The sequence below is a fragment of the Clupea harengus genome, chromosome 8 (genome assembly GCF_900700415.2).
Source record: "Clupea harengus chromosome 8, Ch_v2.0.2, whole genome shotgun sequence".
NCBI classification, from domain to species: domain Eukaryota; kingdom Metazoa; phylum Chordata; class Actinopteri; order Clupeiformes; family Clupeidae; genus Clupea; species Clupea harengus.
In genome coordinates this window covers 21599816-21612542 of record NC_045159.1, presented here as the reverse complement: position 1 = coordinate 21612542, position 12727 = coordinate 21599816, and the positions used below count along the sequence as shown (strand labels likewise).

The 12727-nt window shown below is 44.2% G+C and overlaps 1 protein-coding gene across 1 annotated transcript; it reads right to left on the bottom strand.

The window, feature by feature from the left end:
* Positions 1-1777: 1777 nt before the first annotated feature.
* On the bottom strand, positions 1778-12695 carry LOC105890457 (melatonin receptor type 1B-B). Its single transcript, XM_012816481.3, has 3 exons — positions 12500-12695; positions 4203-4321; positions 1778-3634 (listed from the first exon to the last, which is right to left on the bottom strand). The coding sequence occupies exons 1-3, from the start codon at positions 12693-12695 to the stop codon at positions 2909-2911; spliced, it is 1041 nt and encodes a 346-aa protein (XP_012671935.1). The 3' UTR covers positions 1778-2908.
* Between the last annotated feature and the right edge of the window lie 32 nt (positions 12696-12727).

Genomic DNA, 12727 nt, shown 5'->3' with positions numbered 1-12727 from the left:
GTCGACTGCATACAACAGACAAGCCAAGAGGAGCCCACAACATGTTCAATTTCTGTCATCATTTCTTTAACTCCCACATGGTCTAGTTGACCTCTGTACACACAACGGCTGACGGCTTTTGGAAATGCCTATTACTCCTGGTACAGTGATAGTGTGCTATAACAACCATAATAATACGAAGAAGAAGAAGAAAAAGAAGAAGAAGAAGACATTTTAATTCTTCAGCAGCTTTACCTTGCAAAAAATATCTTTTCCTATAAAGAACTAATTCACACCAATGATGTTTCACTGTTTAATTGAGGCTTGACATGAAAATAGTAAACACTGAGGTTTGATTGGTAGAGAGCGTGAAAAATATGGACAGCATGCCTGTGCAAGAAGAATATTGAATCCAGTGGCGACTGACAAACTACCACTGAATTATACTGAAATGAACCTCCTGCCCCCAAACCAAAACAAATGCCATTCTGTATTACGTAATCAGCTGTTTGATTCTTCCTGCCTGTTCTGGGCCTGGATTTCTAGAATAAAAGCCATTTTTACAGCCATGCACATTCCCATTGTCCTCTGATGTAACACGCTGAAATCGCCAATAATACTGATCTTCAATATTCCAGAGCAGAGCAGGAGAGCTTCATCCGCTAGCATTATTAAATGCTTACATATTGAAACGGAAATGGAAACATCACACAATCGCTGATTCCTCCTAGTCACACTCCAAATATCATTGTGTAGTGTCATTGTGCACAAATATTAGGGCAACCTTTATTTAACCACCTCTGAACGTTTTGGTTGATTGGACCCCCCAGGGTCCCTGAGGCATGAGTTTTTAATACTGAGTCCATGTAAGACTACTAGTACCTGTATGTCTGGGGCAGATGGGGCAAATGTCTGGGGCAGTTACATGAATAGATGCATATCTGGATGTGTATGTAGTCTAATGTATGTGTATGTAGTGTAATGTATGTGTATGTAGTCTAATGTATGTGTGTGTAGTCTAATGTGTGTGTATGCAGTCTAAAGTATGTGTATGTAGTCTAATGTGTGTGTATGTAGTCTAATGTATGTGTATGCAGTCTAATGTATTACCCTCAGTTATTTATGCAAGGGTAACATTCATCTGAATGCGAAGCAAACTAGTATGTAGTACTAGTATCAGTAAGTACGTTAACAAACATACACTGTAAACACATGCTGAAATACTGCATTCTGTTTGACTTTTGAATTGAAGAGTTTAATTACGCTCTGTATAATTTGACTTTTATAGGCATGTAGTACTCTTTGAAAAAAACATTTCCTGTCCTTCACTTGAAGCACTTCCTCAGTGTTAACTGCGGTCGTCTGTGAACATTCTGATGAGCAATGAGCCTGATGTGAAAAACCAGCCGGGAATTTCCACCTCCCCTCGTCCTTTTCCCCCTGTGAATATCTATCATGATCCTTGAGGGAGGTGTTCCGTCAGTGTCAGTCCTACTAGACCCTGTCATCAGTAATTTGTGAGTCAAATTAGCAAAAGAGTAATTTCTGTCCTAACCTTGCTCAATATTACATGGTGTCTTTATTGTTCCTTCACTGTACTCAAGGGTTTTGAGGGACAGATGTTATCAATCGTCTATAAAGAGTGACCAGGTGTTCAGCTCTAATTCATCTGGTGCCAAATCTGATGACCTGCCAAATCATTACAAAATCATTGTTTGACAATGACCTCTTCTTCTCTCTCTCTTTGTTTCTCATTTCCAAGACATTCTCTGTTTGAGGAATTATACCTTTTGCAAAGAGCAAATATATGACCAAGAGTGAGTCAACAAATACAAATAATTGGGAATGGAGAATGTCTCAAGGGAATGGAAAAAACAGGCTCAAGTCTCTCTTTTTGTGAGGACAGGATTCGCATTTTTGAGAATTCTCTTCAACTAACTGAAATGTAGGATGACCTTGTAGTAATTGATTCCCATCTAAACAAGGACTAAAGCCAGATGTCCTGGAAATAACCCAGCTCATTATTAATTACACATAATGAACACTGATATGATGCACTGCAAACAATGCATTGCCTCTGGCAAATTATTAAATCAAATTCTTCAAATGTAATTATTCATTCAAAATACTGTGTGAACATGGCCACATCTCTCTGTCAAACAGTGGGGTTGTGCACGTAACATTTCTCAAATTAGAATAATTCGGTTGATGTTGTTAGTTAGAGTTCGACAGGACATTATTGTTAGACTCAACATAATGATCTGAGTCTGTGAGACATCTTAACCAGCTAACGCTACCTGCGTGCGTGGGAAAATGTACTGAAATTTGGCGTCGCCTCATCTTTACTGGTGCCACAAATGGGGAAAGGGTAACAAATGTGCCCTAGAAAAAGACAGTATGTTGGTCTGGGTGTGCCTGTCGACAAATACAGAACACTTACACGGGTTCACATGTTTAAGAGACCATTATTTGGTGTCGGAGTAGAGGGTTTGGCACTTTTACATGGTCAGGTATAACAAACACAGTTGACACCAGAGACTGATGATATACAAGACTGGACTTAAGGCAGTGCATATGCATTTGAAAGAATGTATATCAATTATCTCCATCTGTTTTCTGTTAACTGTCCATTATGTATTTCCAGTCAAGATTACTAAGATATCTACGAAGTCACAAGTTTGACGCCAGCACCTAAATTGTGTTAAGTTGTTTGCCATAAACGGATACTCTAATGTAAGTACAGTAAAATTGAAGAACATAAAAAAGATGCTTCATCCGTGCTAGAGAAATCAAGCAGGCACCTGGTAATTTGAATCTGGGGCAATATTCACAAATATAACAGTTTCGGTCAGGTTGTTTTATGTCCTGATTAGTCCATCATTAGTTTTCTTCCAGTCTCATGAAGTTCCTACATTTCCCATAATTCACCTCACTCGTTGTTGATGACAGGTGAAGGCCTGCTCCTCACGCCGTCCGTGGCTCCCCTCGAGGTCTCTGTAACGAAGAGGCGTGGCATCCACACGGACGAGACGATACGCATGTACTCCCTGCGGAAGTTGCGGTTGAGCAGGCCGTAGATGACGGCGTTGAGGCAGCTGTTAAAGTACGCCATGAAGTAGCTGACCACGAAGAGCCACTCGGGGATCTGGGGCGCCATGCGGTGCGGGTCGATGGCCACCACCAGCCCGATCAGGTTGAGCGGCGCCCAGCAGATGGCAAAGAGCACGAACACCACGAACATGGTGATGAAGTTGCGCACGTCGCTGGGGCGCAGGCGTGGCCGCTCGCTGCTCTTCACCTTCCGCCGCACCTGGATCACCAGGATCCAGATGCGCAGGTAGCAGAAGGTTACCACGCCGATGGGTACCAGGAAGTGCACCACCACCACGGCGATGGTGTAGGAGGAGCTGGCCGTCTGGGCGAAGGTGCAGGAGTAGACGCGCGGGTCGTACTGCAGGGAACCCACGAAGAAGTTGGGCAGGATGGCCACCACGGTCAGCGCCCACACCAGCCCCACCAGGAGCAGCGTGTTCCGGAAGCTGAACACGCGGCCGTAGGCAAAGCTGTGGCAGATGTAGCAGTAGCGGTTGATGGCGATGGCCGTGATGTTGAAGATGGAGCCGATCACGCTCAGCCCCATCAGGAAGCCGCTCACCTGAGGGACAGGACAGGACAGGCTGGGTTTATCTATCTGGTGCACTACCATGAGAAAGATAACCACAGTACAGGTTCAGGGATTGGACTGAGCTGATGTACTTTTAGAATGGACAGTCAGGGGTGGATCAGGCTGCAGTGCAAATAGAAAGGACAGCCATGGGATAGATGGTGAATGTGCTGCTATATTAGAAAGGACAGCATGACTTAGATCTAGATACTGTAGAAAGTAACGACTGGGTGAAGTCTACCTGCTGTGATATCAGAAAGGACAGGCATTGTTAGATGGAACACTTGGATCAAATGAAACTGAAGAAGACAATGCTGTTTATGAATGCATAATCTATTTTAGTTTTCCTTTGCTGTGACAGATATGTTGATGTGTTGTTCATCTTACATAGCCTGAGTTCCTGCCAGCCTTCTTGTAGGAGACGTAAGGCTCAAAAGTACCTTGTATTTTTGTTGTTTGATATGGTCTTATTTATAATGTTTTAGTCAAGTTTATTGAAATTGTGAGCTTTGTTGTATGTAGGTCGTTGATGCGTCGCCACACAAAGGAATCCTCTTACCTTGCACTGCGTGTCGCCCAGCGCCCAGCCGTCATGGAAGAGGGCGTACAGCACCAGCGGGTAAGGGTAGAAGGCTACCACCAGATCGGCAAACGCCAGACTCACCACAAACACATTACCTAGGAAAGGGCACAGAACAGACAGAGATAATCAGTGTAGTTAGAGAGAGACACAGGAGAGAGAGAGAGGGAAACTTTGGGATATTTCAAGCTGGGCCCTTTTTTTTAAGATCTGTTTGGGTCCAAACTTTTAATAAGGACAATGAACAACTGAAATCGCCACAGTATTGAGTTAGGACGGTATGACTGGCGACCGCAAAGCGGCTGTACAATGTAATCCCATTGGGACAAGGATCTGCTTCACAGTAAACCGCTTGTTTTGGCCACTGACAGGCTCATAATGTTATTAGAAGTGTTTGGCAACATGGAAAGGATCCCTACAGAGGTGGGTCTGTGTCTGTTTACTTCAATGCCAGAAAATGACTCTTTCTCTTTCCACAATTTCTGTAGTTTAGGTTTCTGTTTATAGTTCTGTAGAGAAAATGACAAACCGTTATTGAGGTAAACAGACACAGGTCTATCTCTGTATGGACACTAATAATTACATTACGAGCTTGTCAGTGGAGGAAAACAGCGGTTTACTTTGACACGGATGCAATGCCCCATGCAAGCATGCACAAAGAATCCATTCATCACAACAATCTGTATATGTAACTATATATGCAAGTGTAGCAGGGTGACACTGTATAACTTCACTCTTTCTGTTGTATACAAAAGCAGATTATTTTAATGCATTGAGATCACTGAGGTCAGTGATTAAACTGTCTGTGTGAGTTGGTCTGTGAAATGGCATCGCTCTTTCAGGTCCCTCATAATGGGTTTGAGCCACTCAGTACAGTGATCTGCAAATAAGTCCTTAATATCATTAAAAATAACTAACAAGCACCATGTTTTTACTGTCGTTATTTCTATCAGCCTAATCCTCATTTTTGTTCAGTACGACATGTCTCTCGCAGTGTCTGTCAGTACGACATGTCTCTCTCTGGCAGTGTCTGTCTGTCTGATCTGAACTAGCCCTCACTCTCAGCCACACTGGAATAAAAGCATTTGTCATATGATTAAATAAATATAAATCAAGAAAGGTTGCCAGAGAAGTAATATGAGTTTAGAACCCCACTGGGAGCAAATGCAGTGAAACATTATTTGTATGTACTGTGAGTGGTTTGTTGATTAAGAGAGAGAGAGAGAGAGAGAGAGAGAGAGAGGCAATTCCATTTGTTACAGCAAAATGACTCTTCTATCAGAAACAAGCCTTGACTCAGTATTGATCTGCCTTACATAAATACAAACACTGTGTTTATGAAGCGTGCTGAATCTACTCCTTGGGCCAGGGAGCCTAACAGCACAAACTTGTCGTCTTCCTTGTTGTCTTCCCTTGGGCATCTGCTACTCGTGACTGACCAGTCCCATTGACAGCACACGCCTTAAAGGAACCAGCCGCGATTCTGCTGAATGATTGTTAATATTTGAGCTCAGCAGCCAATCAAATTGCACTTTTACCTTCTGTGTTCCTGAAGCAACATGTTGATTGACTGGAATTGTTTATGGCTCAGTCCAAGCCATTAAGTTAATTCCCATTTACAGAGCCAGGACAGTGGACGGTTTTTTGGAGCACACACACACTCACCATGGGCAGCCAGAGGACCGAGAGGAGCAATTCACCGAATGTGACAAAAAGTAAATTGGATTAGAATTAGACCGCACCTTTAACGGTGGAGTGTGTCAGAATATCCCATATTCATCACCAGCCGACATGTCTTTGCTAAGCTGTATAATCTTTCATTTTCAGTGTGTCTTTTTGTCCTTCAGTATTTCGTCAGTCCACCAGAAGTATTGGAAATCCACCAGCGGCCCATGCCCTGTCTCTTACAGCGCTGGATAACCTCAGCGGCCCATGCTCCCTGTCTCTTACAGGGCTGGATAACCTTAACAAAAAGGGATCAGTGCAGAAACTCCACCAGTGAGAGAGGATCAATTATGGGGCTACAATTTGTAATGGATTGGGACGGAGCCATCCCTGCCTTGTGTCCGAGAATAGTACATCTGGGCACCCCACATACATGGAGGGGTCACAGCCACATTCTAGGACAGATGCCGGAGAGACACCCAAAAACAAGACACTAGGTTCTGCAGATGTGTGGGATCTCTTTAGTGTAAAAACTAGGTTGGATTAAGTTTGTGGATTATGTTGACCATGGGGGAATTAACCACTGCATGTTTTCAAAAATCTGAGCACTCGATAGCACCAATCGAGCATAGAACAATAATCTGTACTCACGCCTGAAGGATCATTACCATTGTTTTAAATACATTGTAACACTTGAAATCGATCTGTAACTGAATTGTGAAAGTAATGATGGCACAATAACAGTTCTCACAGGGAGTAGAACTATTTTAACATACTAGCAAATATTGTTTACTGTAAAATAATGTGTGACAAAAATATTTTGTTCAAAGTGTCAGACTATGAGGCATGTAATGCACCTCAGGTAATGGTTTTATGATCAGATACTAAATGTATTACTACATTTCACAAGATCAATTATTAAAATGTGATTTCATTACAATTTTTGAAAGAGGTTGTACTGCAGTGTTTTGCACTTTTTCGGGTGGTCTCCTGAGTGAATAGCTCAGTAGTCAATGCACGCTAATCGCATTTACCCCGAGTATAATCTACAGGGTTAGATCCCCGATGGGAAACGACAGGAATATTGATGGGAATCAGAGACCTTGAGATGTCAAAGTGATGTGATTTAAGTCAATAATGGTAATGAAATGGTGAACAAGTCTGCTCATCTGATCAGCAACAAGTCTCTGTTCTCCCTGTCTCTCCCATCTTCTCTGATTCAGCTCTAATCAGATATGGACTGCATTTACAGAATATCCGAGACCAGACGCATCCTACAGTTCACTTTCGGTTAATGGCGTAGTCCTTGATTACAATCCATTACACTTTTTTTGGTCAAGTTCTGCATCGAGGACAACTTTAATTGTCCGCGATTCGGTTTCAGTTTCACAACAGGTTGTTGATATTTGCGTTCAAAATACATCCCTTCGTGGGTTCGAACATCGGAGTTTTTTTTCACCACAGTGAACGGTCAGCTAGAGGACCGTGACGAGCAATTAGCTGAATTCTACTGGAGACCCCCCAAAAGTTTCCTTAGTCCCCCCAAAAACAAAAAATATATATATTTTTGATTTTGAGATCGTCAAATTCACACCGATCAACCGATTTAGTGAACTTATTTTGTTTAATTTTTAGAGTTAGAAATAAAGTAGCACAGGAATCCCGCCTGTTTGAGACTGTGGTGTCAAGCGCACGGCTCTGTTTGGTCGTGAGTGAGCGAGCCTTGCGAGCGTGCAGACAGACGGTGATAACGTCTAGTAAATAGACTGGGAGCGACTGTTCAAAAATGTCTTATGGGGGGCCATGCCCCCAAACCCCCTAGTTTTGCTGGGTCACAGGAATAATATTAGGTTTTATCTAGGGGCTTAGCCCCCCCCAAAAGTGGGAACCTAAATTCGCCCCTGGTGTTAGCCTTACCATATGGGATTGAGGTAACAGTAATAACATGCTGAACAATGAACACGCATCACCACAGTTCAGCCTCACAGTACAAGAACAACTTTTGAAGTTCTTAATTCCTTAAAGAAAAGAAAGGGGGGAATAAAAGAACAAAAGAAACTCAATCGTTACACTCATTCCTCTAATTCATCTTACATATTTTAAAAGCATTTGCATCCACCTCATTTGCAGCGTCATGGGCAGCAGCGGCCATTAGCTTTGTGACAGGGGTGAGATTTATGTCACGCTGTTAGACACAGATTTATGACGGGCAGGAAAGAAGAAAAGAAGAAAAACGAACAGGATGGGGGCTTGCAAGGCTCCCCTCAGTTGATTTCAGACACACTCCGGCGTGTATTGTACTTCAAAGCAGAAGCCAGCGTTCAACCCCCCTACCTTCACCCAAAGTGCCCCTGGATCTGGGGGAGATTGTTACGTAAGCCCCCCTCCCCTTGAAATGATCACAGCGCATTTATAATGGATAGGGAAAGGAATTCAGCTTGTATTTGATGCAGCTTTTCTCCCTTTTGGAACCATTTAAATTACGCTATGGACTTCATCAGGGTGACGCAGGCTCCAGTCAGTTGTAGGAGGTAAAGCACATCAGGGGTTCTCAAAGCAAACTATTTCACTGTACTCTTAACAGAACAAGCTCGGACCCATTCTGGTGGTGCACTCCTGGAAGAAAACACACAAAGTGACGGGCACCTGGCGATGGACGGCCTCTGTGCAAAAGGGCTTTTCATGTTTCCCTGACTACTGAGGTGTGGTCAAAACAACTCAATACAGACCTGTCAACTCCACTGCCTCCCAAGGTTCTACATCCAAAACTATCTCATGTGTTGAGCACACACACAAAGAGAAAGAGAGAGAGTGCAACACACACACACACACACACACACAGAGAGATATTGGGTATTGTTCTCCTGAAATGATCTCAGACAAATTATCATCCATTCTAATGGATTTTCCACATTCAATGATGACATGCTAAAAAGGCTATTTCTAGTTGTGTCAAAATACAGCATCTACGTTGAAATCGCAACAGGGGAAAGTCCAGTCAGATCAGACCTTATTGCTCACAGCTAAAGGTAAAAAAATCTATTCTATAAATCTAAATCTATTTTATTTCATTGCATGTCTTTATTATATATGTCTAATCAAACTTATCATCAGGTAAGGGAAATTAAATACTAAGTTATAATGTAATGAGATGGTGAATTGCTAACTTGGCATTTATATTAGAACCTGATGCATCTCTGCTCTGTGGCCTGAAGGATGCGGCTAAAGGCTCAGTGTAGCTGAAAATGCTAACTTAAAATGAACAAAGGTTGTGGGTTTTTGTCACGTCTTTCATTTTTTGTGTTTAATTGAGTGTTTCTGTGTTTTCAGACATGAATCAACCCTAATGGAGACTTTCGGTGTGTTTCTGTGTGCTGTGCAAAGATTTGTATTCAGTCGGACGGGCACTGATTCTCTCCTGTCACATTGTTTTTGTTCGCCTCCCTCCCTCCTTCCATTGTGGGTTTTTTTGTCTCTCTCAGACACCCCTTTTGTCTACACCTTGCTTCCCACTGCTCCGGTACACACACACACACACTGAGGCTCCGGTACACACACTGAGCTGTCAATGGACACACATGTCAACTACAACTCAGAGCGTCTGACATGTGAGAGGCTGCAGCTTAGTCAGAGGAGAGAGAGGAGGGAAAGGGGTAAAAATAGAAGAGAGGGAGAGAGGGGGGGGGGGAGAAAGGGGCGCGAGCGAGGAAAGAGAGGGAGAGATAGGGGGGAGAGATGGGAAAGATAGGGGAGAGATGAGGGGAGAGAGATGGGAAGTGAGAGGAGGAGGGCGAGAGAGTGGGGAAAGGGGAGAGAGATGGGGAAAGAGAAGGGAGAGAGGAAAGAGAGGGAGAGATGAAAGAGAGGGAGAGAGGAAAGAGAGGGAGAGAGAAGGGGAGAGAGATGGGGAAAGACAGGGAGAGAGGGGGAGAGAGGAAAGGAGAGGAAAGAGAGGGATAGCGAAGGGGAGAGAGGAAAGAGAGGGAGAGATGAAAGAGAGGGAGAGAGAAGGGGAGAAAGATGGGGAAAGAGAGGGAGAGAGAGGGAAGAGAGGAAAGGGAGAGAGAGAGGAGGGGAGAAGAAAGAGAGGGAGGGGGGGCAAGAGGGGGAGAGGGGAAAGAGAGAGAGAATGCAACTACTCTTTGCCTCTGGTGAGCCCTCCGGTTTATTTATGGTTAGTTAAGAGAACCTGGAAGTAAACTGTTACTGGAATAGAGAGAAGAAATAGAGATACATGTATTTTGAAAGTGATCCAACACCTCCATGCTAAGGGAGTATATATTGTGTAAGTGACGATAACTTTAGTAACTCTTTAAATTTCACCCCACTGAGCAAAATCATCTGTTAAAGCTCCTCAAACTAATCTGTTCCTCAACTCTTGTTGCATCTCCCCCCCTCTTCTGCAGTGGTCCCTGTAAGGGCTGTAATCTCTCGCTCCCTCTCTCCCTCTCAATCTCTCCCTCTCTCCTTTTTTCCTGAACTATGCCTGTCTCTCTCTCTGTACTCTCATCTCTGTGTTCTGACCTGGTAATCATGAGCAGTGCGTTGGCACCTCCCCCCTCTATACCGTGAGACAGCTCAAGGGCGTCTCATCTCCTCCTCTATACCGTGAGACAGCTCAAGGGTGTCTCATCTCCTCTCTATACGTGAGACAGCTCAAGGGCGTCTCATCTCCTCCTCTATACCGTGAGACAGCTCAAGGGCGTCTCATCTCCTCCTCTATACCGTGAGACAGCTCAAGGGCGTCTCATCTCCTCCTCTATACCGTGAGACAGCTCAAGGGCGTCTCATCTCCCCCTCTATACCGTGAGACAGCTCAAGGGCGTCTCATCTCCTCCTCTATACCGTGAGACTGCTCAAGGGCAGTCAGTCAGTCTCATCTGGCAAACTCCTCACCCGCTGTTCACCCTCCAACCCACTGGGTGCTTATGTAACCCCGGGACCAACAGTCAAAGGACACTTCAGATCATGTATGCAGACCTCAGAGTGGTGGTCCTACTGCAGGATTAGCCATGGTTATCCAACATCTGACAGATGTCCCTTAGAGAAGTTTGAAACTTAATGAAATAGGGCATTTCCAAAGAGGGGTGATAGACTTTTTTCACAGAGGGGCGGTATGGATCTTTGGAAGGTCTTTTATTAAAACTGATGATTGGCCGAAGCCAAACGAGGAAGTTTTTTTTTTAACTTTCTGCAATTTCCTTCATGGCAAATATTCAGTCCTTTGATTATTCAGTCTCATAGAGTGGCAAAGCAATTTTTGGCGACGTGGCTTTTGAAGTAAATTTGACTGTGTGCGCACACACACACACACACACACACACACACACACACACACACACACACAGACAGACACACACATAGACACACACACAGACACACACACACACACACACACACAGACACACACACTTTTGTCTAAACTTCATGATAACATATATTCATATACAGCAAAATATCAAAAACAGGAAAAGTGAACTCGACTTCAACAAGGGAAATATACTGCCAAGGCTGTAACAAGATTAGGGGGAAATGTGCTGTAGCAGTCACAGATTAGGACGAAAACACATTATCAGTCTTATGACACACGTTGGCCCTCACTGTATCAGTGGAGGCCAATGACAGCCAAGCACAGAGAGAGAGAGAGAGCTGGCTCCTAGATATACATGCCATAGGGATGCAGAGGAATTGTCTATCAGACAACAATGTGATGTTGCAATGCTTGTCGCTCTTTGAAGCAGACAGGCGGGCGTCTTTCTTGAACGGCGTAGGCTTTGAAGCCTGGTACACGCGGTCGAACGAGGGAGCCAGAGGGGTAATCCCTACGAACACAACAGATATTCAGAAACATGCACACACACACACACACACACACACACACACACAGGGGTATTGCAGCAAGCACATAACAAAGACAGAGAACAGACATAGAACCTACCTTACATAATGAGACTCTGTACAGATACACAGACAGACACACATACACACATACTCTCTCATATGCATGCACACACACGCAGAGACCCTCACATGCACTGACACACAGACTCTCTGACACACATGCAGACACACACACACACACACACACACACACACACACTCACACACACACACACACGTTGCTATGGGTAAACACATCTGTTAAATAAATACATATAAGGGTCAGGTAATTCCTGATTCCAGGACAGCGCTGGGCATGAGGGCTGATTCCAGGACAGCGCTGGGCATGAGGGCTGATTCAGGACAGCGCTGGGCATGAGGGCTTACTCACGGGGTTACATCGCACCTCAACCATCTCGCAAAATCAATTTTTTGTCTCCGATGCTGTTGTATGTTTGTTTGGACAGATAGTATGGGCATGCAAATAACGAGGAACGATGATCATGTCCTTGCTCTGTGTAATTAAAGCCTTTTTTTTTAATCAGACAGATTTGGATTATTTGTCACGCCAAATGGGTCGCATGAAAAGCGCGCCTTCTTTTATGAGTGATACAAATAAGTTTGGTGAAGAAACGTTTGTGTTTTTTCAGTACAGAAACAGTAGTAATGTTGTCACTTTGCAAAAACCATGAGAAGATGGATCAAATGTCAGAAGAACTTGTCATACTTACCGGGGTTTCTCAGTTTCCTGTTGCGACAGACAGCGATAATAACGAGAAGATTCCCCAGGACATCCACTACCGTGGTGAAGATCAGCACGCTGGCCAGCGCCGCTACAGCCCACGCGGGGCGCGCACTCGAACCCAGCGCGCGTCCAACATGTCCCAGTTCCGTGCGGTTCTTCAGAAACGGGATGTTTTCTGGCATGCCGGAGTCAAGTTCATGTGTAAACTTCTCCT

Excerpts from the sequence above, each read along its gene's own strand:
- LOC105890457 (XM_012816481.3), bottom strand. The coding sequence starts at position 12,695 with ATGCCAGAAAACATCCCGTTTCTGAAGAACCGCACGGAACTGGGACAT. Across the intron at positions 4,322-12,499 it reads CAGGAAACTGAGAAACCCCG|GTAATGTGTTTGTGGTGAGT; the intron begins GTAAGTATGACA and ends GCCCTTTCCTAG. Across the intron at positions 3,635-4,202 it reads TGGGCGACACGCAGTGCAAG|GTGAGCGGCTTCCTGATGGG; the intron begins GTAAGAGGATTC and ends CCTGTCCCTCAG.